General features: G+C 42.8%; 1 protein-coding gene across 5 annotated transcripts in view; it reads right to left on the minus strand.

The window, feature by feature from the left end:
* The window catches only part of birc6 (baculoviral IAP repeat containing 6), a 172,268-nt gene that overhangs the window by 102,619 nt on the left and 43,839 nt on the right, over window positions 1-25,810 (minus strand). For all 5 annotated transcript variants that reach the window (XM_061745121.1, XM_061745123.1, XM_061745120.1 and 2 more), the window contains exons 8-22: window positions 23,797-23,966; window positions 23,535-23,593; window positions 21,076-22,704; window positions 16,242-16,391; window positions 13,816-14,041; window positions 11,920-12,080; window positions 10,456-10,587; window positions 8,365-8,496; window positions 7,257-7,423; window positions 5,567-5,697; window positions 4,173-4,334; window positions 3,549-3,680; window positions 2,482-2,579; window positions 2,249-2,396; window positions 1,496-1,629 (exon numbers count right to left, since the gene is read on the minus strand). In XM_061745121.1, the coding sequence (XP_061601105.1) occupies window positions 1,496-1,629; window positions 2,249-2,396; window positions 2,482-2,579; window positions 3,549-3,680; window positions 4,173-4,334; window positions 5,567-5,697; window positions 7,257-7,423; window positions 8,365-8,496; window positions 10,456-10,587; window positions 11,920-12,080; window positions 13,816-14,041; window positions 16,242-16,391; window positions 21,076-22,704; window positions 23,535-23,593; window positions 23,797-23,966 (3,631 nt within the window). The remainder of the gene's footprint in view (window positions 1-1,495; window positions 1,630-2,248; window positions 2,397-2,481; window positions 2,580-3,548; window positions 3,681-4,172; window positions 4,335-5,566; window positions 5,698-7,256; window positions 7,424-8,364; window positions 8,497-10,455; window positions 10,588-11,919; window positions 12,081-13,815; window positions 14,042-16,241; window positions 16,392-21,075; window positions 22,705-23,534; window positions 23,594-23,796; window positions 23,967-25,810) is intronic.

Genomic DNA, 25,810 nt, shown 5'->3' on the forward strand with positions numbered 1-25,810 from the left:
TTAACATGTGTACTGTAAACTGAGCACATAGGAGGTAGGCAGCTTGAACATTCTTAAGTCAGTATAAAAAAAATGTCTTTTCTTTTTCTTTTTTTTTAGCATAGGGCTGCTTCAGCTTCAAAACAAACAGGCGTGCTCTGCGCGCATGCGGTGTATGGCTGCCGCTCCGAGCCCACTACTCCACGTGTGCGTTGATTTATGGTCCCGCGTCACACCAACGCAGAGCCTTCCGCGACGCGGAACCATAATGTCGGCGCCGCAGCTCCGCTTCAGTCCTGGGGCCTCATCTATAAAGCTTGCTTGCGCAGAAAAAGCGCCTGAAAGTTGCGGAAGCCACCATCTACGCAAAGCCTCGGATCTAAAAAGAAAAAACCAACCGATGGCTGCCGCTCCAAGCCACTACTCCACGCCGAAGAGGAAAAAAGAAAGTGTTCTGATTAAAATAAGGAAAGTTGGACTACCCTATATAACAATTGCGTTCATAAGGATAAAGTTTAAAAAAAAATTAAAAAAAATTAAGAAATTGTCTCTTCTCCCCGTGTGTGTCTGCCTGTCATGCACGGGTACTTGGGCGCATGTTGTTTACTTTTAAACCGGAATTATGGTTCTGCGTCACACCAACGCAGAGCCTACGCCGTAGGGTCTGGCGTAGGGTGCGCGTCGCCGCGAACGCTACGCTGTAGACTCTGCGCGGTGCGCCGCGGAACCATAAATCAACGCACACGTGGATGTCGGCGCCAGTGAGTATTTTCACCGGACATTTTGACCAGAGAGATTATAAAATACCGGACTTCGGCATATTTTACCGGACAAAGTCCGGCAATTACCGGACAACAGAAACCCTGATATATATATATCCGATTCCTGATCGGCTCATAACGTCTGAGTCCGGATCGAGTCTGCAATCACGTGATCGGCCCCGATTTCCGATCACGTGATCGGATCGGGACAACTCTAGTTATGATAACTAATATACAGCATGTTTTTTTTTTTTAAATGTTTGGCACGTTCAGTGTAAGAATAAACAGTGAAGACGGCCCATTCTGGGGAAACCAGAAGAGAAACCCAAACTGAAACCACCTTTCTCATTGGTAAGAAAATGCATCACATCAGCCAACCAAAAAAAATGATGTGGCAGCGCAACAGGATGTGGTTGATGAGGAAGAGGAGAGTTGTGGGAATGGTGTGCTGGTCAGATGGATGAGACGAGGAAAGACACGCCCTGCAGGTCAAACTCAAGAACCAATTCTCTTGTGGTACAAAGTGTTTGTTTGGCATCTTTTAATTTGACAGCTGCTTTTCTCTTGGACGTCCAAAGAAAGAGTGAGGCACTGCCAGCATTTGAATGTAAAAAGTGTATATTATTGGTTGTTTGCTCATTTGTACATGTGTTGTTCTGAAAATGATGATGCCAAACAATCAAGCTAAAGTGTTTTTAGGCTGTCACAGAGCTACGGCCAGTTCCAGCCATGACACGCGTGAACTGATCTGGTACCTGAGAGAATGTCGGAGAGGTCGATCTCATCTGACTGGACTCCGATGCTGCTGTTGAAGGCGTTTTTACAGGAGGAGCCGCTGACCTCCAGGTCAAAGAGCACCGGGTCGAACGGAGAGCTGTACAGACCGTACCTGAGTGAGAGGGAAGACAAGCGTCCACACGGTCAATTAGGATGGATTTATTCAGCAGAAGAACCGCACTGCAAAAACTCTAAATCTTACCAGGAATATTTGTCTTATTTCTAGTTAAAATGTCTCATTTTTAGTCATAAAATCTCATTACACTTAAAACAAGAGTCATTACCAGAAAAATAACTTGTTATTTGCCATGTTTCACCTGTTTCAAGTAAATTTTCGCTTGAAATAAGTAGAAAAGATTTATCTTCTCATTACAAGCAAAAGAAATCTTGTTATACTGGCAGATTTTTCTACTTATTTTAAGTGAAAATCTACTTGAAACAGGTGAAAATTGTTGTTTTTTTCAGTGATAAGTCTTGTTTTAAGTGTAATGAGATTTTTTTTTTTTACTAAAAATGAGACATTTTAACTGGAAATAAGAAATATTCTTGTTAAGATTTTGAGTTTTTGCAGTGCGCTGGCAATTCTCCAGCCGATATGAGCAGAATAAAAACATGTCTGCAGACCAGAAGAGGCTGTGAACCCGTCTGCGGGTCCGTCTGCGATTCCAGACGGGCCTGTCTGCATCTGTAGGGCCGTCTGCAGGCTCGTCTGCGGGCCCTGAGAGACTCACCTGGTTTGCAGCAGAGCTTCCAGCGGGGTGAGGCGGTCCTGCAGCTGGCGGGAGATGGCGGTGAGCAGGGAAGCGCAGGCCGTGCTGCAGCCGGCCAGGTCCTCCTCCTTCACATAGTTGAGCAGCACAAAGTACCAGAACACTGAGCCTGAGACGGACAGACGGACAGACAGACAGGTGATGGAGGGAACTCTCCCCGGAGGAAGGTGCTGTGGAGAGGCTCGGGTACTCACCACCGGTTGCTGCTGCAGGCAAGTAAGGCATGTTATCCAGCAGAGCCTTCAGAAGACTCGTACCAAAACCCTGTTGACTTGAGTCTCCTTTCCCATTGCTGCAAACAGAAATAACACTGTCACTTTTTATTCCCATGGAAACCCAAAAGTGTTATATCATGATATACATTTTTAAAATTCTATCTCTTGCGGCTAAGAAAGCCATTACAAGAGAAAAAAAAAAGCCATTACAAGAAATTGGCTGAAGATGGAATCACCTGGACTGAGCCAATGGTTGGACATTGTAGAAGAAATACGATCAATGGAACAAATTACTTACAGCCTACGACTTAAAACAGAGATGTACTTAGCAAGATGGACAAATGGCATTATTATATAAGACAGTAGTGTCTCCCCCCCTTGTTTTCTTTTATACAGGACTGTCTCAGAAAATTTGAATATTGTGATAAAGTTCTTTATTTTCTGTAATGCAATTAAAAAAACAAAAATGTCATACATTCGGGATTCATTACAAATCAACTGAAATATTGCAAGCCTTTTATTATTTTAATATAGCTGATTATGGTTTACAGTTTAAGATTAAGATTCCCAGAATATTCTAATTTTTTGAGATAGGATATTTGAGTTTTCTTAAGCTGTAAGCCATGATCAGCAATATTAAAATAATAAAAGGCTTGCAATATTTCAGTTGATATGTAATATATCCAGAATGTATGACATTTTTGCATTACAGAAAATAAAGGACTTTATCACAATATTCTAATTTTCTGAGACAGTCCTGTACCTGTTTTTGTTTTTTTTCTATTATGTCTGAAAATTGAAAAATAAAGTTTAAAAAAAGAAGAAGAAGACAGAATGGAAGTCTTTCCCACTACAGCTACTTGATAACACCAAACTTCAGGTTCTGTTAAACAAATACTTCCTGCTGGAAACAAACCCCTGTAATTGTGTGAGACACACATCCTAAAGTGTGTCTGAAACAAAGTTAGTGATCAGTGACCTGGTTCCTGTGAACGACAGCATGGCCCGAGTAGAGGAGTAGAGCAGACGCTCACTGGGTTTCTTACCTAATACAAAGTGCAAGGAAGCGGGCGCATTTGTGTGCGATGCTGCGACCGGCTTCAAAGAAACACACTCGAATAATGTGGGTTAACCTGGTCCTGGTCTTTGCCAGCAAGCCCTCCTTCCCTTCTCTCATGCTGGAAACAGGGGAGTGAGAGCGTGTTAGAACAGCAGTACACTGAAAAAACTCTAAATCTTACCAGGAATATTTGTCTTACTTCTAGTTAAAATGTCTAATTTTTAGTCAAAAAAATCTCATTACACTTAAAACAAGAGTCATTACCAGAAAAATAACTTATTTGACAACTTTCACCTGTTTCAAGTAAATTTTCACTTGAAATAAGTAGAAAAATCTGCCAGTGGAACAAGATTTATCTTCTCATTACAAGCAAAAAAATCTTGTTCCACTGGCAGATTTTTCTGCTTTTTTTAAGTGAAAATTTACTTGAAACAGGTGAAAATTGTTGTTTTTATCCAGTGATGAGTCTTGTTTTAAGTGTAATGAGATTTTTTTGACTAAAAATGAGACATTTTAACTAGAAATAAATAATATTCTTGTTAAGATTGAGTTTTTGCAGTGTAGAACAGTAGAATGTGCTGGTGTCGGCAGCAGAGCGGGGTTCCACCACCTGCAGGGTCCGTTGGAGAAAACCCCGGCCAGCCAGCAGAGGATGTCCAGGATGAGGCTCTGGGCGTGCTCCGTGGCGGGGCTGCCCTCCGTCTGCCGGCACAGCGCGTCCAGCAGCTTCTCGTGGAAGTCTGGGAACTGCAGCATGGCACAACGTTGGACCCTAAAAGAGGACAGAGCAGCAAGGGCACTGGATTAATGTCTACTTGTTTATTTCAGGTTAGAATTAACACTCCCTCTTTCCCACCACTTCTGACTGCGTATCTGAGAACATTTAGGAGGACGTTTTAAAGAAAGCGATGTCAGGCTTTCACCTCAGGCCAGTTTCCTCTGATTGTACATCACACATCAGACTGCAAAGAAGATGTGGAGTAAGAAGCAGATCTAAAGGTAAGAACCATCGTTCCCTTTGTGGACCCAGCTATATTTCCAACCCTGGTTACATGCTGATGTCTACGCTGTGTGGATTATGTGTTTTAGGGCGCCATGTCTTCCTCTCAACCATTCCTAACCATTCCTTTAAGCAAACTATTAACATATTAGCCAGTCTGCTCTCTCTGTAAAGGGGGCAAAACTTTGGAACTCTCTACCCACTGAGTTAAAATTAAAGACCAATACAAAAGCTTTTAACAAAGAACTCAAACAGTGGTTAAAATCTAATCAGCAGTGAACACATGAATAGTTCTTAACTTGTTGACTGCTTGCTTTGTTGTCTTTTTATGTTTCTAATTGAAAATTGTATTTCTTTGATTTCCTTTCCAATTGTTTTGTTGGTTTTTTTTTTTTTTCATTTTTCATTTATTTATTTTTTTCCCCATTCTTGTTATCTTAATATTTTATTCCTCTCTATTCTTTTCAAAAGCTGCCTATGGACAAGTGTTGGGAATTAGCACTAGTGCTAAAAAACTTAAACAATGCATCAGGTTTGTCCAATGTTATTGCTATGTCCATATCAAATAAAATAAATACACAAATTTACTAAATTCAAATTGTTAGTAAAGAAACATCTCTTGAATAGATACATATAAAACTTATTAATTTATTATTAAATAAATACATAGATACATAATGTAGATAGTATATGGGTATGTGTACATAGTGTATATATGTATGTATATATATGCATATAAATATATAATAGAAATAAATGAATATGTATTAATGAGCTGGGATAGGCTCCAGCAGACCCCCATTAATATCTAAATGTTAAATGGAATTACTCTATTTTTTCTTTATTTTCTGTTTTTCCTTTCTTTTTTAACATGCTACCTCTTTAGGTTTGCTTTTAATTTGTTCCTGTGCCTGCAGCAGCTCAGATCCATCCTGAAGCGCTGCAGACACGGCAGGAAAGCAGTTTCCGGTGTTGAGGAGAAGAAGGAAGAAGGAAGAGCAAACCTTTCTTTGGGAATGGTGGTCTTCTTGAAGCGTCTGATGGTGACGGAGACCTCCTGCAGCAGGTCACAGCCCCGCAGGTTCTCCACTTTCTTGGACCCCGAGCTCTCAGATTTCCCTGCAGACGCTTTGTCCTACACGCACATTACAGAAGGAACACACGTTCATGGTGACTAGCTGCTTTGTCATTTCATTATTGACACAGACAAAACAGTTGTGTCTAAGCTAAGGGAAAAATGTCTAACAGCAACAAAGGGCCCCAGTCGTATCATAAAACAGTATTATAGCGTTCACCTCACTCACATTACAGTGGCTAAGTATGTTCTGTTTAATCACAATTACAAGAAACACACTGAGAATTTAACAGTGAAGATTGATAATGTTTCAATAGCGAATGTTAAATCGACTGGTTTTCTTGGTGTGCTAATTGATGAAGACCTATCCTGGAAACCTCATATTTCACTAATTCCATCTAAAATTGCAAAAAAAAACATTGGAATAATTCGGAAAATCCGTTATATCCTCAACACAAAAGTTTCACTCAACCTGTATTACTCTATAATGTATCCCTTTATTAGTTACTGCAACATTGCTTGGGCCTGTACTCACCAAACAAAATTACAACCAATTCTTAGGTTGCAAAAACGAGTGGTGAGAATCATTCGGCATCCTTAATATCAGATTAATAACCCCCAAATTGCTCAATTTGTATATGGTTCTTTAAATAAAACTCATTCTAACTTTTTTCCCAATTTCTTTTCCCCGAACAATGAATTTCATAATTATTCCACCCGTAAAGCCTCCCAGCTTCGGCCCCACAAACGCCAACTATTTCATCTCAGTTTCAGATTCTCTTACAGACGTTCCAAGACATGGAATTCACTTCCTCCCCACCTTGTCAAACTTTCTCATGAATTATTTAAAAAATCTGTGAAACCTATTTTGCTATATCAATAGCTTAATGACTTCTAAACTTCTACTTACTCACATTTGTCTTTTTTCCTCATTTTTATACAGTATTGTAGTTTTTTCTTTCTTACCTTTGTCTTTTTTATTTTTTTGGTTATGTAATTTTTTTTTGTGTGTGTGCGCGAGTGTGCAGTGTATGAGCGTGGTGTGCGTGGGAATGTGTGTGTGTGTGTGACGTGTGTGCTGCATATGATATGCATTTACAGGACTGTCTCAGAAAATTAGAATATTGTGATTTTCTGTAATGCAATTACAAAAACAAAAATGTCATATATTCTGGATTCATTACAAATCGACTGAAATATTGCAAGCCTTTTATTATTTTAATATTGCTGATCATGGCTTACAGTTTAAGAAAACTCAAATATCCTATCTAAAAAAATTAGAATATTCAGGGAATCTTAATCTTAAACTGTAAGCCATAATCAGCAATATTAAAATAATAAAAGGCTTGCAATATTTCAGTTGATTTGTAATGAATCCAGAATGTATGACATTTTTGTTTTTTTAGAACTTTATCGCAATATTCTAATTTTCTGAGACAGTCATGTATGCTGTCTATCGTTTTTTTATGGTAATTGTATTACTGACTTTTTAATATGTGCTAAATAAAAAAATGTAATGCAAATGGGATTATATTCCTACAGGAGTGGATTTCTTGTCCTAATTCTCCAGCGGGAATCAGACGGGTGGAGAGTCAGTAGCCGGGCAGAGAGAGCGGTACCTTGGAGGCCTGGGCGCGCTGCAGCAGCGTGGTCAGGGAGTGGGCCTTGGAGCTCTGGGGCTTGGAGCTGGGCATCCTCAGCACGGGCCGCGGGCTCTCCTCCGCCCCGCTGTCGCTCACCGCCTTGATGTGGACCAGGAAGGAGCGGTACTTCCCCCCCGCCATGCCTGCAGCAGCAGAGGCAAGCATCGGTCAAACGCTCCCTGGCTGAGTCAGCACTAAAGTCACTGTCACCAACTAACGCCTTGTACACGGGTACGTTCAGATTACACATCTCAACGGCTTCATGGCATACTACGGAAGGAAGTAGGGAAGATTTTTTTTTCATTATACACTTCGAGAAAAAAGTCGAAATATCGAGAAAAAAGTCGAAATGTTGAGAAACGAAAGACTCTGGTTCATCTTGGAAGTAACTGGAAGTTACTCGTGACATTTGTTGATGTTTTTTTCCAGGATTCTGATTGGCTAGCATGACTTTATCTTCTCGTTACACTGCCCCCTGTAGGTTTGGCTGCTCATAGCACCTTAACAGCTATTTATGCGGGTTGTAAATGATGGTATTTTTCAAAATGTAGAGGGGGAAATATCCGTTTTTGTAAATACCCGGCTATGTGTACCCATATGTGTGTGGCCTTAGTTAGTTAGTTCTGGCTGCTGCTGCATATCTGTCAGTCGCTCTCCTAACTGGATTTGATGGGCCAGAGGAGACAATTCCACTTTATTCACCAAATTGTATTTCAACTTTAATCTCGAAATTTCAACTTTATTCACAAAATTTCGACTTTATTCTTGAGGTTATATTTCAACATTAATCTCTACATTTCGACTTTTTTCTCGAAGTGCACAATAAAAAGAAATCTTCCCCTCTCAAATATGTTTTCTCCTGCATGGCCCTGATACTCTTCCGTAGCATCCTGACGCACGTGAGCATCTCTCTCAACAAACATTCAAGACACTTCCTGTTTCTGGTCCTCAGTAACAAGTGTCATTAATGTTGGATTATTCTGTCACCAGATAGAGGCAGCCCCCATCAGCAGTGTGAGCGGCGCTGAGGTGGCCGGTGGGCCGGTGGCCCCGTGGGCCCGTGGGCCCGCGCGGGAGGTCTCACCTTTGACCAGCTTGGGGCTGGTGAGGCTGAGCATGCCGGAGTGGCCGGAGAGGTCCAGCCCGCTGGCCAGCCACACCGGGCCACACAGGATATCCTCCTTGTGGTCCTCCAGGAAGGGACACAACACGGAGGCTGCAACGAGCACAAGCAGGTACGACAGGATCATTCACTACTCTTATATTCAATTAAACATGCTTCATTGACCACGTTCACATGCATCAATAACCCTTTTCTAAACGGAATATTAGCAATAACCCGGTTTTGCACGGCCATGTAAACACCAATAACCCCTTTGAATAACCAGAATTTGCTCAGATTCAGGTTTTTAAAAACCCCAATATGACCCTTGGGTTACTCCTTTACTAAACGTCATGTTTAGCCTAACGGGATTTCCCCATCAAACGGAACAAGAATGTTTTCTGCACATGCTCTGTTCACAAGGAATCCTGGGGCCGGATTCACAAAACATTCTTAAGAAAAAAAATCTTCTTAAGTGTCATTTTTTTCTTAAGTTCAGTCTTAAGAAGAAAAAAGAGGAGTAGTCATATTCTCCAAAAAAGTTCTTAAGTATTTTCTCAACTTTCTTCTCAACTTTCTTCTTAAGAAAAAACTTAAGAATAAATGGTATTCTTGAAATAAAAGTTCTCAAATTTGTTCTGGACTTTTTTCTTAACTTTAAGACAACCTTGACCTGTCTTAAAATGTCTTCTGTGAAAAGGTAAAACTCTAGTATCACCTTTTTCAACACATTTGCACAAACAAAGACCCGCAATATTGTGGAGCGATTTATCGGTGTAGTGAAGTCTCGCTTCAGGTGCATGACTGAATATAATGAAATGAATAATTAGTATGCAGTATACAGTACATACTGATGCAGTATGTAGCATGTAGTATGCAGTATACAGTACATACTGATGCAGTATGTAGCATGTAGTATGCAGTATACAGTACATACTGATGCAGTATGTAGCATGTAGTATGCAGTATACAGTACATACTGATGCAGTATGCAGCATGTAGTATGCAGTATACAGTACATACTGATGCAGTATGTAGCATGTAGTATGCAGTATACAGTACATACTGATGCAGTATGCAGCATGTAGTATGCAGTATACAGTACATACTGATGCAGTATGTAGCATGTAGTACTTAGTATGCCATTTCGGATACAGCCATATTTTAAGAAGTTCTTAAGTAGGAAAAATAAGAAATTCGTAAGAAATGACAGTTCTTAAGACGGTTCTTAAGAAAATATTGAGGAATTGCACTTAAGAACTTTCTTATGAACTTCCTAATTTTAGATCTTAAGACGTTTCTTAAGATAGTTCTTAAGAACATATTGGTGAATCCGGCCCCTGGTCTTTTGAGTCCAGGAAGTTCTTCTAAACACGGAGAAACCAAGACCAGGAGGAGACTAATCACTTCATAAATGTAATGAAGGATATGAACATTTCTGCATTTGTAGACGGTAGAAAGTACCGGGATAGACAGATTTACAAGAAGGTGAGAGAAAAGTTACGCAAAGCAGCATTTGTAGGAACAAATCAAGCACCGCTGGAAGACGCTGGAAAAGGAGAACTACAGGGCCGAGAAACAAAACGGTACCAGCTGGTCCGACTATCCGCCGTGCTGCTGTTATCGTTGTTGTTGTTGTTTTGGATTTGGATACAGGAAGAAGAAGCAGAAATGACGGGAATTGCGTCATGACGTTCTCCGTGCGTCGCTGGTTTGATCCAGATATCCAAAATGATTAATTACCATGTAAACAGGGATAACTGTTCTGGGTCTCTGGAAAGCGTCTAGAGACAACTTTTGTTGTATTAGACGCTATATAAATAAAATTGAATTGAATAACCCTGTTTGTTCACGCACGGAAACAGTTAATATTCCCAATGTTTCAGTAACCGGAATATTGACCTTAACCTGAATTTTGACTGCATGTAAACGTAGTCATTGTCTGCAAGTATCATGTCCCCAAAACACATGAACCATCCATCCCAGAAATAACAACTTTATTCCAAATATGACTGGCTTCTTTTGGTGTGACTGTAGAGAAGGTAAGGCCCGGGGGGGGGGCGTGCTCCTCACCTGACGTCTCCTCGATGTCCATGAACTGGATGTCCTCGGCAAAGTCCTGCAGCAGCGGCGGGCCGTTCTTCTCCCCGTTGGCGTGGAGGACGTGTGAGAGGGGGAAGCTGATCTGTCTGTCCACTGCTGTCTCTGCAACAACCCACAAGCTTCAGACACACACTCTCTCTGCTCTCCTCACACTCAGTACAAAAGATAGGTTTCAAAGTTTTTGATAACACTGGAGTGTTGTAGGATAAAAACTAAATACAATCAATTCCATACAAAAAGAAAGTCCAGAGTGCTCAGAAGGTTCATCTAAATCATGTGACGAAGGTGCTCTTAGGTGGGAAAAAGGATGTCAAAAAAGAAGAAAAATCCATGGCACTCTTCTTCAAATATAAAAAGCCTTTATTAGAAATGGCTATTTCATTAGACCCTCCAGAAAAACGCGGGCAAAAATCCTTGATTCTGCAGGCTAAAATCCTTGATTTTGCGGGCTAAAATCATTGATTATGCGCTTAAATGTGCGGCTTTTTTATGTGCTTTTATGCGGTGAAATTGCGGAATATGCTGGAAGTTGCGGAATATTCGGGAAGTTGCAAAATATGCGAAATATGCAGGAAGTTGCGGATTCGGCGCTGAGCTCTTCCCTCTTAAATTCAGCGGGCTGTCTCGTTTGATCTGAGGCGAAAAAAAAGGAGAGCAGGTGGATAGGAGAGGGGCGGAGGCAGCCCGGGGGCCGGCCGTCTCTCTCCCTCCAGCCCGCGGCTCAGTGCTCGGGTGATTGCCGGGCGTGCCGGCGCGGCGAGGGGACGAGCCAGAGCTTCGTCACCCCACGCGTCCGCTGCTAAGATCCCCCAGTGGATGGGAGCTTGGCCGGCGGATGCGTCCGCCTCCGCAGGCGCAGTGGTGCGCGGTCAGCGCGGATCCAGAGTCCACCGGCAGCCGCGCCCCCTGCGCAACAGCACTCTCTTTTTCCTCTCACCCCCGCGGGTGAGAGCTGCTGTTTGGGGGGTTGCGGTTTCTGCGAGGGGTGCGGAGGTCCCCGGGCGGGTCCCGCACGTCGCGACCGGGCGTCCCCACATGTCACTCACAACACTTCCCCCTTTTTCCAAACTTTATGCGAAAATGTGTGGCGATGATGCGGTGAAATCAAGCGAGCCCCGCATAATTTGCATATTCAGCGCGGACATATGCGATCATCGCGGGAAATATGCGCCCTTTCAGGAATAAATGTATCCCCGCGTAATATGCACCATTTGGCTGATTATGCAATGAATTCTGCGATCGCGTAATCGCGTTTTTCTGGAGGGCCTATTTCATGTAGAAGATAAAAAAGTGGGTTACAGCCCACGCGTTTGGGCCACAGCCTTCCTCAGGGTGTGGATCAGGTGATGTTTCCAGGACAGCATTCTGTCATGGTGCAACAAACAAGCACAAGGGGGAAACAACAACAACAGCAGGTGGGTAGAGGGTCCTCACCGCAGACTTTGCCCAGCCCTGGTGCTTTGTTCTTCAGTAAGGTGACCTGGATCTGAGGAATGTTGACGATGTTGGCGTTCAGGACGAACTTGAAGTCCACGTGGCCCACCATGCAGGCCTTGGGCAGCACCAGCTCAAACACGTGCTCGTCCCAGCTGGAGCTGTGGACACACCAGTGCAACTGTTGGTTAGGGAAAACACTGCGCTGGGTCATTGGACGCTTCCACCACCCCTCCATTTACTCTAAACCAAATATCCAAAAAGAAATCCAGGAATGGAAACGGCACTAATTCAAAACAAACTTCCAAATATGCAATGAACCCCTGCTAACTTGGCCAGTAGCGCCAGTTCTGAGGGAATGCTGGTAATAAGTGGGTAATAAGTACCTACTCAGCCCGACTCTCCTCGGTTTGGTTCTTTCCCACTAGGGGTCTAACGTACCGAGTACATACTTTTCTGTAACTATTCTGCCGAGGTTCTAAGCTGCTGAGTCGGCTGTATCTGACATCATCACACTACAGGCCACCGATTGGTCGGGGGGTTGGAGTCAGACGTCTGAGTCAGGAGGAGGAAATCAGAGAAAGAGACTCTGATGGATTCTGGTTCATTTTATTCAACAGGCAATGGCAGCAAAAGTCTGTTTCATGATCCAACTCTGAGGTGCAGATGTTCATAAACCTGGTGCTGAGGAGAGAATTAAAAAGGGATCTAGACGGGCAGCGCCGAGACTAACTGAAAAAATTAAAAAGCGTTGCCGCTTGAAGTTTCTCTCACTCTCATTTTTTAACTTGGTATCAAACACAAGCCACAGATCCAGCAGCACATCTATCATCTCCTCCAGGTTCTACATCTTTAGTGTTGTGTTCTTCGTTTAGATCACACAATCAAATACGTCACAGCAGCTTCACTCCAACCTCCTACTGCTGTTCCAGGTGCTGAATTGTTATGGAAAAGAAACCAGGACGAGTTGAGATGAGTAGGTTCTAGTGGAAAAGTGCCATTACAGAACAAAACCATTTTCTTGGTGCCTTTAGGAGCAACATGAAGAATCACTGGTACAACTAACTAATCCACACGAGTTTGTCATGTCACATGTTACGATCAGTACATCTGTGACTCCGTTTCCATGCACCAATAACCCTTTTAAAACCCGAATATTGGCAATAGCCCGAATTTGCCCGGCCATGTAAACACCAATAACCCCTTTGAATAACCTGAATTTGCTCATATTGGGGTTTTTAAAAACCCCAATATGGGGTTAACCCTGGATTACTCCTTTTAAAACCTGAATATTGGGTCATGTAAACGCCAAACGGAATATCCCCATCAAACGGAACAGGAATTTGTTTTCTGCACATGCTCTGTTCACAAGGAATCCTGGTCTTTTAAGTCCAGGAAGTTCTTATAAACACGGAGAAACACAAGACCAGGAGGAGACTAATCACTTCATAAATGGAATGAAGGATATGAACATTTCTGCATTTGTAGACGGTAGAAAGTACCGGGATAGAAGATTTACAAGAAGGTGAGAGAAAAGTTGCGCGAAGCAGCATTTGTTTTGAATTTGGATACAGGAAGAAGAAGTGGAAATGACGGTAATTGCGTCATCACGTTCTCCGCGCGTCGCTGGATTGATCCTGATATCCCAAATGATTAATTACCATGTAAACGGAATATTAAGAATGTTTCAGTAACCAGATTATTAGCAATAACCAGAATTTTGACTGCATGTAAACGTAGTTTGTGTTGTGCACCACAAACAATCTTCCATCTGCTCCGGTGGAAGAGACGGAGCAGGCAGAGCACAGAGGTCATCGCTGAAGCTGGACCTGGTTTCTCAGGTAAAGTTCTGGACCTGTGAGGCTCCTGACGGTGCGGCTGAAGAACTTTTTCTACCTTTCACTCTGCAGCTTCCAGGTGCGGGTGTGCTGGGCGGCGTCTCCGTGGTGCTGCTGGTGCAGGTGCTGGGGGTGGCGGCGCTGCTGCTGCTCCTGCTGCACCTCCACCCAGCAGGGCGGCACCGTCGCAGAGAAGCGCGGGGTCAGCGTCTCGAAGCGCGTCATCTCCACCAGAGACATGAGGCTCTCGGTGGTCATTGGTTGGTCCACCAGGAGGTCCACTCCTGCACACACCAGGGGGGAACATGAGACCACTCACACTGAGCGGGACAATCTCCACTGGTTTATAGAGAGGAATGCATTGACGTCACGTCCCCACTGGACCAGCCCCCTTACTCACACTGAGTGGAAAAACATCAGCAAAAACAGCTGCAACTAGTGGAGAAGACGGCTTAAAGCTTAAATTAAAGGCAGTTGGACTTGACAGTGACCCGTACAGTTACCAAGAACCAGTGGTCCATGGACATTAATATTTGGTACAGTTACCAAGAACCAGTGGTCCATGGATATTAATATTTGGTACAGTTACCAAGAACCAGTGGTCCATGGACATTAATATTTGGTACAGTTACCAAGAACCAGTGGTCCATGGACATTAATATTTGGTACAGTTACCCCAAGAACCAGTGGTCCATGGACATTAATATTTGGTACAGTTACCCCAAGAACCAGTGGTCCATGGACATTAATATTTGGTACAGTTACCCCAAGAACCAGTGGTCCATGGACATTAATATTTGGTACTTCATTTCTACTCCGGGGAAATACACGAAGCAAAGCTTGAAGGAATACAAAAGTCTTGACGCTTGGGCTGCGTCCCAATACTCCCCCTCGCCCTCGTTTTCTTCACTAACCCTAAGTTTTGCGCGTTCCCGTGAAGGTAGTGGTGTCCCAATTCCTCTTTTAACCTAGGGGGAGGGGGTTAGAGCTATAGCTGAAATTAAAACAGCTTTTGGCTCTCAGCTTCCTGATCAGGGTAGGGATGAAAACGAGGGGTAGGGGGAGAAATGGGACAGGCACCTGGGCCAAGTGCCCTAGATCTCAAGTGCCCTAAAATCTCCCCCTTCTTTTTTAGGGCTTAGGGAAGAAAAGAAGTGCGAGTGGAGAAAAGAAGGGCGAGTGAAGGAGAATTGGGATTGGCCCTTGGTCCGACTTCAAGGCAGGATTTGTTGTCGAAATTAAAGTGATGAGGACACCGAACTTTATGATTTGACTGTTTAACCGTTGGGTCATCCCACTGTTGCTTCCACCTGCCTGCTGTGCTGCTGACGTCCCTAACTCTCCCCCAGTCTGGCCTTCGGCAGGAGGGTCCCCCCTTATGATCCAGGTCCTGCTCAAGGTTTCTTCCTCCTAAAGGGGAGTTTTTCTTGCCACTGTTTGGCTTAAGGTTTTTCTCCCACTATGGGAGTTTTTACCTGCCATTGTTTATGTAATAATTGCTCGGGGGTTTATGTTTATGTTTATGTTCATGTTCTGGATCTCTGGAAAGCGTCTAGAGACAACATCTGTTGTATTAGACGCTATATAAATAAAATTGAATTGAATTGAACGTTAGCTACCCAAAAATCCAACATTACCTGATACAAAATGGGAACCACAAATCCACGTTTCTATCCTGGAATCCAGTTGTTTCTGTGAATTGCAGCGATCCATTTGTCTCTCTTAAGCTTATTTTTCGGCAGTCTGTAAAACTATAACTCAGATTTCTTGCTAAATCTATGAGTACAGTCGATCGCAGAACAGCTCTCTCCCATTTTAGATGTTTTCCAGTTGCTCAAACTGAAAGTTTACGCTGACACTCAGTCTTTCTGACACTCAGTCTTTCCGACACTCAGTCTTTCCGACACTCAGTCTTTCCGACACTCAGTCTTTCCGACACTCAGTGGGCGTAACCCGCTGTGAAGTCTCATCTGTGACGTCATTGCATTCCCTCTATTGTTTATTGGATGGATCCCCATTAACTGCCGCCTTGGCAGCCACTAATCCTCCTGGGGTCCATAAAGTAGATAAAATATTACATAAACGATAACATCTAAGACATAAATACATACAGTAATACATTTCTAGAATAACTACACTTGTAATAAAAACAACAACAACAATAATACACATACATGTACACACACACACAGATCAGTTATATATGCATAATATCATTATATTAATAACACTATAATTATACTAATACACTATAATAGCACTAATAATACCATACATGAGTAACATATTTTCAGTCACTGCTATCATTATAATAATTCTACTAATTTCAATATCAATAATACATTCCCAGTCATATGGTCTGCAGCATTAGGTGAGCCTTAAGTTGTTTATTAAAAGTTAATTTGTTCTGTGAGCGAGATATGTGAGGAGGTAAAGAGTTGAACGGTAGATTAGTGAGTGTTTTGGTGTGGTGAGGGCTGTTACCTGAGATTCCAGGACTGGAGGGGTTGGAGGGGGGCTTGGCCCCCTCAAGCAGCGGGTCAGCCCCTTTAAAAAGGGGGCCATCAATAAACATGTCTCCATCATCTACATCATCACACACACCTCCAATTTGAAGGAAATGAAGTTCTCCACCTGAACAGAAGAAGCACAGAGATGTTACAGCGATCAGGGGCCTTTAAAAACTGACGGGGCTTCTACAGGACTGTCTCAGAAAATTTGAATATTATGATAAAGTTCTTTATTTTCTGTAATGCAATTACAAAAACGTCATACATTCTGGATTCATTACAAATCACTGAAATATTGCAAGCCTTTTATTATTTCAATATTGCTGATTATGGTTACAGTTTAAGATTAAGATTCCCAGAATATTCAAATTTTTTCAGATAGGATATTTGAGTTTTCTTAAGCTGTAAGCCATGATCAGCAATATTAAAATAATAAAAGGCTTGCAATATTTCAGTGATTTGTAATGAATCCAGAATGTATGACATTTTTGCATTACAGAAAATAAAGGACTTTATCACAATATTCTAATTTTCTGAGACAGTCCTCCATACTTGCTGACAGCATGTGCTACAAACATGTGTTAGCCGACTACATATTGCAGAAAACGAAGTGACCCTGAAAGGAGCTCATTGGTGAGCGTTGAAGCCTGACCAGTGTTGGGGTAGTTACTCAAAAAAAGTAATCCATTACATATTACTAGTTACTTTTTTTAAAAAGCAATCTCTTACACTACTTAGTTAGTTGAAAGTAACTAGTTACATGACTAGTTACATTACTTTTGGATTACTCCGCAATATCACCTGAGCTGCACCATAACTCGATTGCCAATGAAAAACATATACAGGACTGTCTCAGAAAATTTGAATATTGTGATAAAGTTCTTTATTTTCTGTAATGCATTTAAAAAAAAAAAAAAAAATGTCATACATTCTGGATTCATTAGAAATCAACTGAAATATTGCAAGCCTTTTATTATTTTAATATTGCTGATCATGGCTTACAGCTTAAGAAAACTCAAATATCCTATCTCAAAAAATTAGAATATTCTGGGAATCTTAAACTGTAAGCCATAATCAGCAATATTAAAATAATAAAAGGCTTGCAATATTTCAGTTGATTAGTAATGAATCCAGAATGTATGACATTGTTGTTTTTTTAATTGCATTACAGAAAATAAAGAACAATATTCTAATTTTCTGAGACAGTCCTGTAGTTGGAACCTTATTACTGCAGTGCCCAGGTCAGCACCAGAAGTCCCGTAAAATCCCCGTACGGTGTGCGTCGCCGCGTACCCTACGCCGTAGGCTCTGCGTCAATTTAACGCGGAACCATAAATCAGCCTTAAGTCAGACAAGTGTTGCGCAACGCGTGAAGACGCATGAAAGGCAAGTTTGATTTTCTTTTCTGTTCTCCCGTTCTACATGTAGCTGAAAAGCTTAAAGTAACTAAAGTAACGTATTTTTTTTGTCTTAGAGTAACTATAACGGGATTACCCAAATTACAACTGTAACGCGTTACATTACTGCGTTACTGGCGAATGTAATCTCGTTACAGTAACGAGTTACTTTGTAACGCGTTACACCCAACACTGAGCCTGACACAGCGGCTGACGGCTTCCTGCATCATTCAGGTAACACCAGCTTCAGGGAACCAACCAAAGGGTCCTGGACTCAACTTCTTCTGTTTAAACGGGGCACGTCATGCTTCATTATGTTTGTTAGCAGTTAGTTTGGTTTCAGTATTCAAGACTAAAGCCTCAATTATGGTTCTGCGTCAAATCGACGCCGCGCCTACGCCGTCACCGTGACACCGTCGTGAACCCTTCGGACTTCTCCGTCACTCCCTTTCGTCACAGTGCAGTACCCCCCGTGACCGCTAGTTGGCGATCTTTTCCTGAATGGTTTATCCGACTTTTTCCGGTCACAGTGAATCAAAGAGATAAGGACAACTATTGTGCAAAAAAAACAAAACCAAGAAAATCACACATACACGAAGAAAAGATCGCGACTGCTTCAAACCGGAAACCGGAAATGTGTTGCTACCAAGCAAACCAATCACAGCCCTCTTGTCTGCGTTTGGTCTGCGTCGCCTCGATGTGTAGTTACAATTTTTGGGAGGTGCAGGTCAGTGACGCGTACCACACGCCGTCACTGACTAACTACGCGTCGAGGCGATGCAGACCAAACGCAGACGAGAGGGCTGTGATGAGAGAAGTTCGAAGGGTTCACAACGGCGTAGGCACGGCGTCGATTTGACGCAGAACCATAACTTAGCCTTAAGTCAGCCATTTCAAATTAAAGCTAAAAGTCTGACCACACAAATGGTTTTTATTTCGCGTTCCAAGTTTCTTTAGAGGTGAGCTCTGAATAGGCCTGTGTTGAAAAAAAATATTTTTTTTCCGATTCTAAATCGATTCTCATATTAATTCCTATTGGTTCCTATTCCTATTGGTTGTATTGGCCTAACACTAAAGACCATCAATCAGATGATTGGTCATTTTTTTCTACATGCGTTGTGCAATATTTACGGGCAAGTGGGCCACCGCTTTTAGTCCATTGTAGGCCTCTGTTGAAAAAAATTGATTTTCCGATTCTAAATCGATTCTCATATTAATTCCTAAAAATCGATTCGTATGTCTAAAGATCGATTTTTTTTTTTCATCATTAAATTACAACTTTTGGTATTTTTTTGTTTATGCCCAAAAAATGAATGTTTTGTTGGACACGAGAATAACTGGTGCCATGTTTTTGCCTTTAAATATGTTTAAAGGTATGAAAACATTAAAGTTTTCAGTTATAATTGCTTAAATTGTCTATATTTCATTACTTTATATACTGTCTTGGGGTTACATTTGCATAAAATGCTGAAAACCAAATAATCAAAAATTAAAAACTGAAATAGACTGAAAATGGAAAAAATTTAAACGGAATGTGGGAAAAAATTAAACCGATTTCATACGACTCTGTTTCCTCCCTGGATCTGTTATATGATAATTTTGACCCTCAATGTTTCTGAAAGCAGTTCTATCAGCATTCTGGGAGCTGATTGGTCCTTACAGTAAAGTACCAAGGGTCTCAACTCATCCTCCACTGGTGTTAAGCAACGTTTGAATTTGGATTTGTCAAGCTAGACTGACTGAACCCGCATTTCTCCATGGAAAATAAAATGCTAACATATTGAATTAGCATATTGTAAAAACCTGTAAAAAGGCAGAAACAATTAAGTTGTGTTTGACTTTGTAGTTCTGTGCTGAAGGACACGACTGACCCATGAAAAGCAAGGAGGACATTTACTCATTCTGAAGCACGAAAAGCTTTTAACAGCAACACAAAAATGACCTTCAGTGAATCTTGACATATTCCAGACCTACTACATGTAAACTAAGCACAAAAAGTAAGGAAATGTGTGTTTGGTAGGTTATTGCTTTGTAGTTTATTATATTTGTAAGGAACATGCTGTGAGAAAGTGAGCAACCCCTCCCCTTCTCACCATCACCTGACTTTTTTTTAATGTGTGTGTCAGAGTGGAGGATTGGGCGTGGTCTGCGGGGGAGCAGCACACAGGTGTGCCTGGTTCTGCTGATTGTGGCACACCTGTGTCCAATCAACCTCTCCACCCTGCCTGGGTTTATAAACAGCAGCTGTATACCAGAGGGGTCTGCTGAATGCAGGTAGCTTGTTGAGAGGCTATGCCCCATTGTGCCTTTTTTTTTTTAAATTACTGATTTTGCCCTCCGCCTGTATGTGTTTTTTCACATGGAATAAAAAGCCTTATTTTTTGCCTTGTCCCCTTGTACGTGGGGAGGCCGCTCTGGTTCCTCACACATGCATTTGTGGGGGGAGCAGCAGAGCTGAGTATGTGTACACTGATTCTTGTTTCTGAACTTCAGTACTCCTGACAAAAGTGTCACCATTTAAAACAGTTTTTCAACTTTTCAAGAAGCATTGTTACAACAAAGAAATAACCTACCAGACACAAATGTCCTTCAGTTATTATGTCAGTTTCCTCATATCCTAAAACTATGACCTTAAAGGCTGATGTTTATATGGGTTTTTCAGACGTTAGGTCCCCATGGACGCCCTGATGCAGCATTTACTCGGTGACTCGGTATTTTGAAGCAACGCAGGTTTAATTACACTTCTTCTATAGAAGAGTATTAGGGCCAGGCAGAAGAAAAATAAAAATAATATTTTAGAGGAGGAAGATTTTTTTTCCATTATGCACTTCGAGGAAAAAGTCGAAATGTTGAGAAAAAAGTCGAAATGTTGAGAAAAAAGTCGAAATGACGGGATTAATGTTGAAGTACAATTTCAAGAAAAAAGTCGAAATGACGAGATTAATGTTGAAGTTAAATTTCAAGAAAAAAGTTGAAATGTTGAGAAAAAAGGCGAAATTTCAACTTTATTCACAAAATTTCGACTTTATTCTTGAAATTGTATTTCAACATTTCAACTTTTTTCTCGACATTTCAACTTTTTTATTGACATTTCGTCTTTTTTCTCGACAATTAGACTTTTTTCTCGACATTTCGACTTTTTTCTCGAAGTGCATAATGAAAAAAAAAATCTTCCTCCTCTGAAATATTATTTTTATTTTTCTCCTGCCTGGCCCTAATACTCTTCCATACATATCCTATATTACCATCTTATCATGATAGTTATACATCCTCTTTGTTTGCACGATGAAAAGAGTGCTAGGTTTCTAAACCAGATGACTCTTCGAGCAAAGTTGTCACGTGTGACGCTCAGGTTGCACCAATTATTGATGCCTTGTGGCAAACATTAAAGTATAGTACAAAACAATTTACCTTTGGTGCAGGCACAAAGGCGGTCAGTCCCAGAGCAATAGGTCACTGAGACAAAGGGATCCGTTTCATCGGCGGGAGCCTCCTTTTTGGGCGGCTCCACCTTGGCTAGGACCTCCAACGTGGACAGGTCCAGTATCATGATGTAGCCGGCCTGTGTGGTGACCACCAGGTGGCCCAGGCCCACCACCTCGCCCCGCCGGGCGTCTTTGTGGCCGGGGGCGGAGCTTGGAGGACTGGTGGCGGCGGCCGCTCCGCACGCGGCCCCCGTTCCCGACCCCGCCGGCCCTGATCCGGGGCCACAAGAACCATTTTTTGGAGCTGAAGGCAGCGGCTCCTCGGGAGTCTCTTCGCTGTCGTCCTCTCGGCTGTCCAGCACGTCCGGCGGGAGCAGGATCAGGGAGGTGATGGCGTCCCCGGGGTCCCTGATATGCTGCACTTTAATGGGCTCCTCCTCCAGCGTGACGATGCGGGTGGAGTAGTTGAGCTTGTAGAGAGCCAGACACCCCCCTCCACTCCCGCTGCTGCTCTTCTGCTGCTGCTGCTGCTGCTGCTGGTCTCCCGGGGGGAGGATGAGAGGAGTCTGGGGGGGGGATCCGTCCGGGTGGTGGCCCTCCACCCCGTTGGCCACCGGGTGGTGGCTGTCTCCTTTGCGCTGGCTGCACAGCGCTGAATGTAAGCGGTTGAGGTTGTTGAGAGCCTCCACCTGGTTGGTAGCGCTGAGAGACTCGCTGCTGCACGGCTGCAGCCCCACCAGGAGGTGCACGCCGTCCCAGCAGGGCGTGATGGAGTCCACGTACAGGTTCTTGTCCTCCAGCTGCTTGGGCAGCCGCAGACACTGGACCAGCGCTCCCGGCCGAGGCGGGTTGGAGACGGTGGCCGCGGCCAGCGTGCTCCATTTGTCCATGTGACCGTCCAACCCGGCCAGATTGGTGGCCGCGTCGGCAAACTGCTGGATGTAGGTGATGGGAGGATCCTGGAGGAGAAGCTGCTCGTGCGTGTCGAACTCCATCTCGATGATCTGCGGCACGGTGAAGCCCTCCTCGTGGAGCCCCTTGCTCATGAGGTTGTTCATCTGGGCGAACACCTGCCCGGAGGACTTGTCGTCCACCTCCTTGATGCTGTACAGCAGCAGCACGGGAATAGTCCTGCGTACGGAAGGCAGAGAGGAAGGGCTGGGGAGCTGAGGTCCTGCTTGGCTGGGGAAGCCCTGCTCCTGGGCTGCAGGCTGGGGGTTGCAGGAAGCTATATCCATGGGAGCCTGCTCCTGCAGGGGCCCGGAGAAAGGCTCGGGGCCCTGAGTCCTCAGTGGACCGTCTTGGGTCCTGCGTGTGGTGGCCGGGAGCCCGGCCGTGGGGGTGCTGGACGCCGAGCGGTAACTGAGGAGGCCTCCGGCCAGCAGGCAGGGGAAGGGAATGTTGTGCTGGTCGGGGACCTTGTCCTTAGTTTTTGGCTGGCTGTGGGCCTTGGTTTGGTTTAGTGAGGGGTTGGCCCCCAGCTCTTCCAGGTCCTTCACCGTGTCCTCCAGCACGCTGGCCACCACCTCCCACTGGAGCTTCTCCGGCTGCTGGAGCACGCTGAGCGCCGTCACGCTGAGACCCACGTCCATGCTCTCCCACTGCGAGGACTGGCCTGAAACACAAGACCACAGCACACGTTTTCAGAGAAACAACTGCTGCTGCACATCTCAACTAAAAAAAACAAACAACATACTATTAAAAGGTACTGTCCTAATGTTAGCTAGGGTCGCCAACCGTCCCTTGAAAAACGGAATCGTCCCATATTTATAAACTAAAGTACGTCCCGTATTGAGCTGAAAAGGGACGCACTTTGTCCCGTATTACTGTGAAAGTCAAAAAATAGTCATAAAAATGCCAATGGAAAATGTCATTGAGCTGTTGAGTTCATAAGTTATTGTTTTCTGTTTTACTACAACTGTAGCTACAGTCATGGCCTTTGAGGCACAAATATGTTTACAAGTTTTATACAGACTTTCTGTTTGCACTTTTGTTTTTGCACTAAAAATGTGCACTATTACAGGATGGATGTTCTGCTTTCTTTCTATTGTTTTATACTAATTTATACAATTTTAAGTTAAGCAGGACAGGTTTCTGTTTAAGAAAGATACTTATTTTATTCGGTTCATTTTGTTATTTTGTATTAAATAATTTGATACAAAATTATTACACATCGGTTTTCCATGTGTTTATGGCATTCAAAAATATGCATCTAATTCAGGTTCGAGTCAAATAGTTAAAAAAATCGTTTCATTCAACAAAAAAAAAAGGGGCTTAAAAAAAAAAAATCGCCACACCAGGAAGGCTGAAGGTAACCGGGTTGGCCGGCCCTGACGATGAGGTGGCCCTTATTTATTTTACAGGGAGTTGGCAACCCTAACGTTAGCACATGACGGCATGGCTTCAGATGATTCACATGGTGCCAGCAGAGCAGAGCATATTTACCTGTCACTGATTCAGAGCGGGAATGCTCGTCGCTGTCTGAATCCTCCAGCTGGTCGTCACTGAAAGAGAAGACGTGATTAACCCAGTCTGGAAGAACGCACACGTCACATTAGCATTTCTAACCAGGGCTATTCAGATTGTAAGCGATGCACTGAAACAACAGGTTAAATAAAAACTATAAGTGAATACCATGAGAGAGCGGCACACGGGTGAAGCTTCTTTTTTTCTGGAACAATTTCCAAACAGGTGTGTTGTGTTTTACCTGTCTCCCTCCAGCTTGGGCAGGTCAGAGCAGGAAGACGATTCTTCTAACCAGGTTAGATTTGGTCTCTGAGACTCGGTGAGCGCCTGCTGGTTCTGCTCCCCGCTGCACAGGATCAGCTGTCTCAGGATGGCCGGGTCGTACGGGTTCACGTCAAACTTCAGGTGCACCTGTTGGCAGCAACAACCAGTCTTCACGGGTGATTCAACACATCACAAACCCCTGCTATGATCAGAGCCGGCCCCAGACAGAAGACAACTAACGGCAGCTTAGGGCCCCGTGACCACTAGGCGGCCCCCAAGAGTTAAAAAATTAAAAATTACATTATTTTTTTATGTGTGAGTGATGAATCAGACATTATCAAAAGGTATGTTATTGTACAAAAACACAATAATTAATATTATTACATAAACAATATTAGGCCTGTGTTGAAATGTTGAAAATCTAAATAGATTCTCATATTAATTCCTAAAAATCAATTTGTATGTCTAAAGATCGATTTTTTTTCATCATTACAACTTTATTTTTTTTTGTTTATGCCCAAAAAAAGGAATGTTTTGTTGGACACGAGAATAACTGGTGCCATGTTTAAAGGTATGAAAACATTAAAGTTTTCAGTTATAATTGCATAAATTGTCTATATGTCATTACTTTATATACTGTCTTGGGGTTACATTTACATAAAATGCTAAAAACTAAATTCTCAAAAATTAAAAACTGAAATAGACAGAAAATCTTAACGGAATGTGCGAAAAAAATAAAACCGATTTCATCCGTCTCTGTTTCCTCCCTGGATCTGTTTGATAATTCTGACCCATGATGTTTCCTAAAGCAGTTCTATCAGCATTCTGGGAGCTGATTGGTCCTTACAGCATCATTAGCTGCAATACCTGCTGTTGAATCTCAATATAATACTAGTATTAATATGTTGCAGAACTACAGTCATATAATTCATGCAACAGCTCAAAAAACAGTTTAATAACACTAACCCAAATCAATATCAGAATCGAATCGAGATAATCGATTCTGAATCTTAAGAATCAAATCGATTCCTGACATTTGAATGGATCCCCAGCCCTAAACAATATTATGTTAACAGACTAGAGTAGATACTGCTGGTATATTGACTGCTGCCTCTCGGCTCAAGAGCTCCACTGGTATTACCAGTTGCAGTTTTTTTAAAACCAAGAGGCTAGAAGAAGAGGAAGAATAAGGAAGACGGTGCAGAAGAGAAATGGCGAGACAACAGAGAGACGACACAGATAAATACCGGCAGCTAACGCTTTTTTTTTGGTCCAAACCTTGTGTTTTCGCTGAAACCACCCTATGTTCTACTGCTGATATCTAAAGAACAGAAAATGATAAACACAAACTTTTTTTCCCTGATGTTCCCGAGAATGGTTTCTTGACGTAGTTTCAATGTTTATGTACTCCTAAAACTCAATATTCTGTGGCAGGGCTCCAGACTGCGACCAAATGCTCGCATTTTGCGATCAAAATTTGAGTATGTGCGACTGAATTTCACGTCCACTCGCACACGTGCGACCAGTAAATTTGCCAGTGGTTTTTTTTTTTTTTTTTTTTTTTTTTACACGTTAAACGTGGAAGGAGTGCCTCAATGAACCCCCATATTTGCAGGCCAATGAGTGTGAAAGGGAATGAGTTGGGGGATCTATTTATTTATTTATTTTTTTCGTTTAATTTCACCAGCTCAAAGCAGGTATTACGCCCGGACGACATTTAATGCGACACAACTCGCTGCCGCCGCGGCGCGCACATAAAGTTAGAAGAAAGAGGCGGCGGGTATGTTTGGTTTTAGTAACATCATGCTCAGGCCATGAGTCTGCAATGGCCCAGACGGGAGACACATGTAGCTCAGTGCTTAACTTTTATTTTTAATCCACTCTATATTCTTCTGGTGGTTCTCCGATATGTCCCCCCTCTAAAGCCTGATTTATGGTTCCGCCTTAAATCGACGCAGAGCTCTGCGTTGTTGTAACGCGGAACCATAAAT

The sequence above is a fragment of the Cololabis saira genome, chromosome 17 (assembly GCF_033807715.1).
Source record: "Cololabis saira isolate AMF1-May2022 chromosome 17, fColSai1.1, whole genome shotgun sequence".
Lineage (NCBI taxonomy): Eukaryota > Metazoa > Chordata > Actinopteri > Beloniformes > Belonidae > Cololabis > Cololabis saira.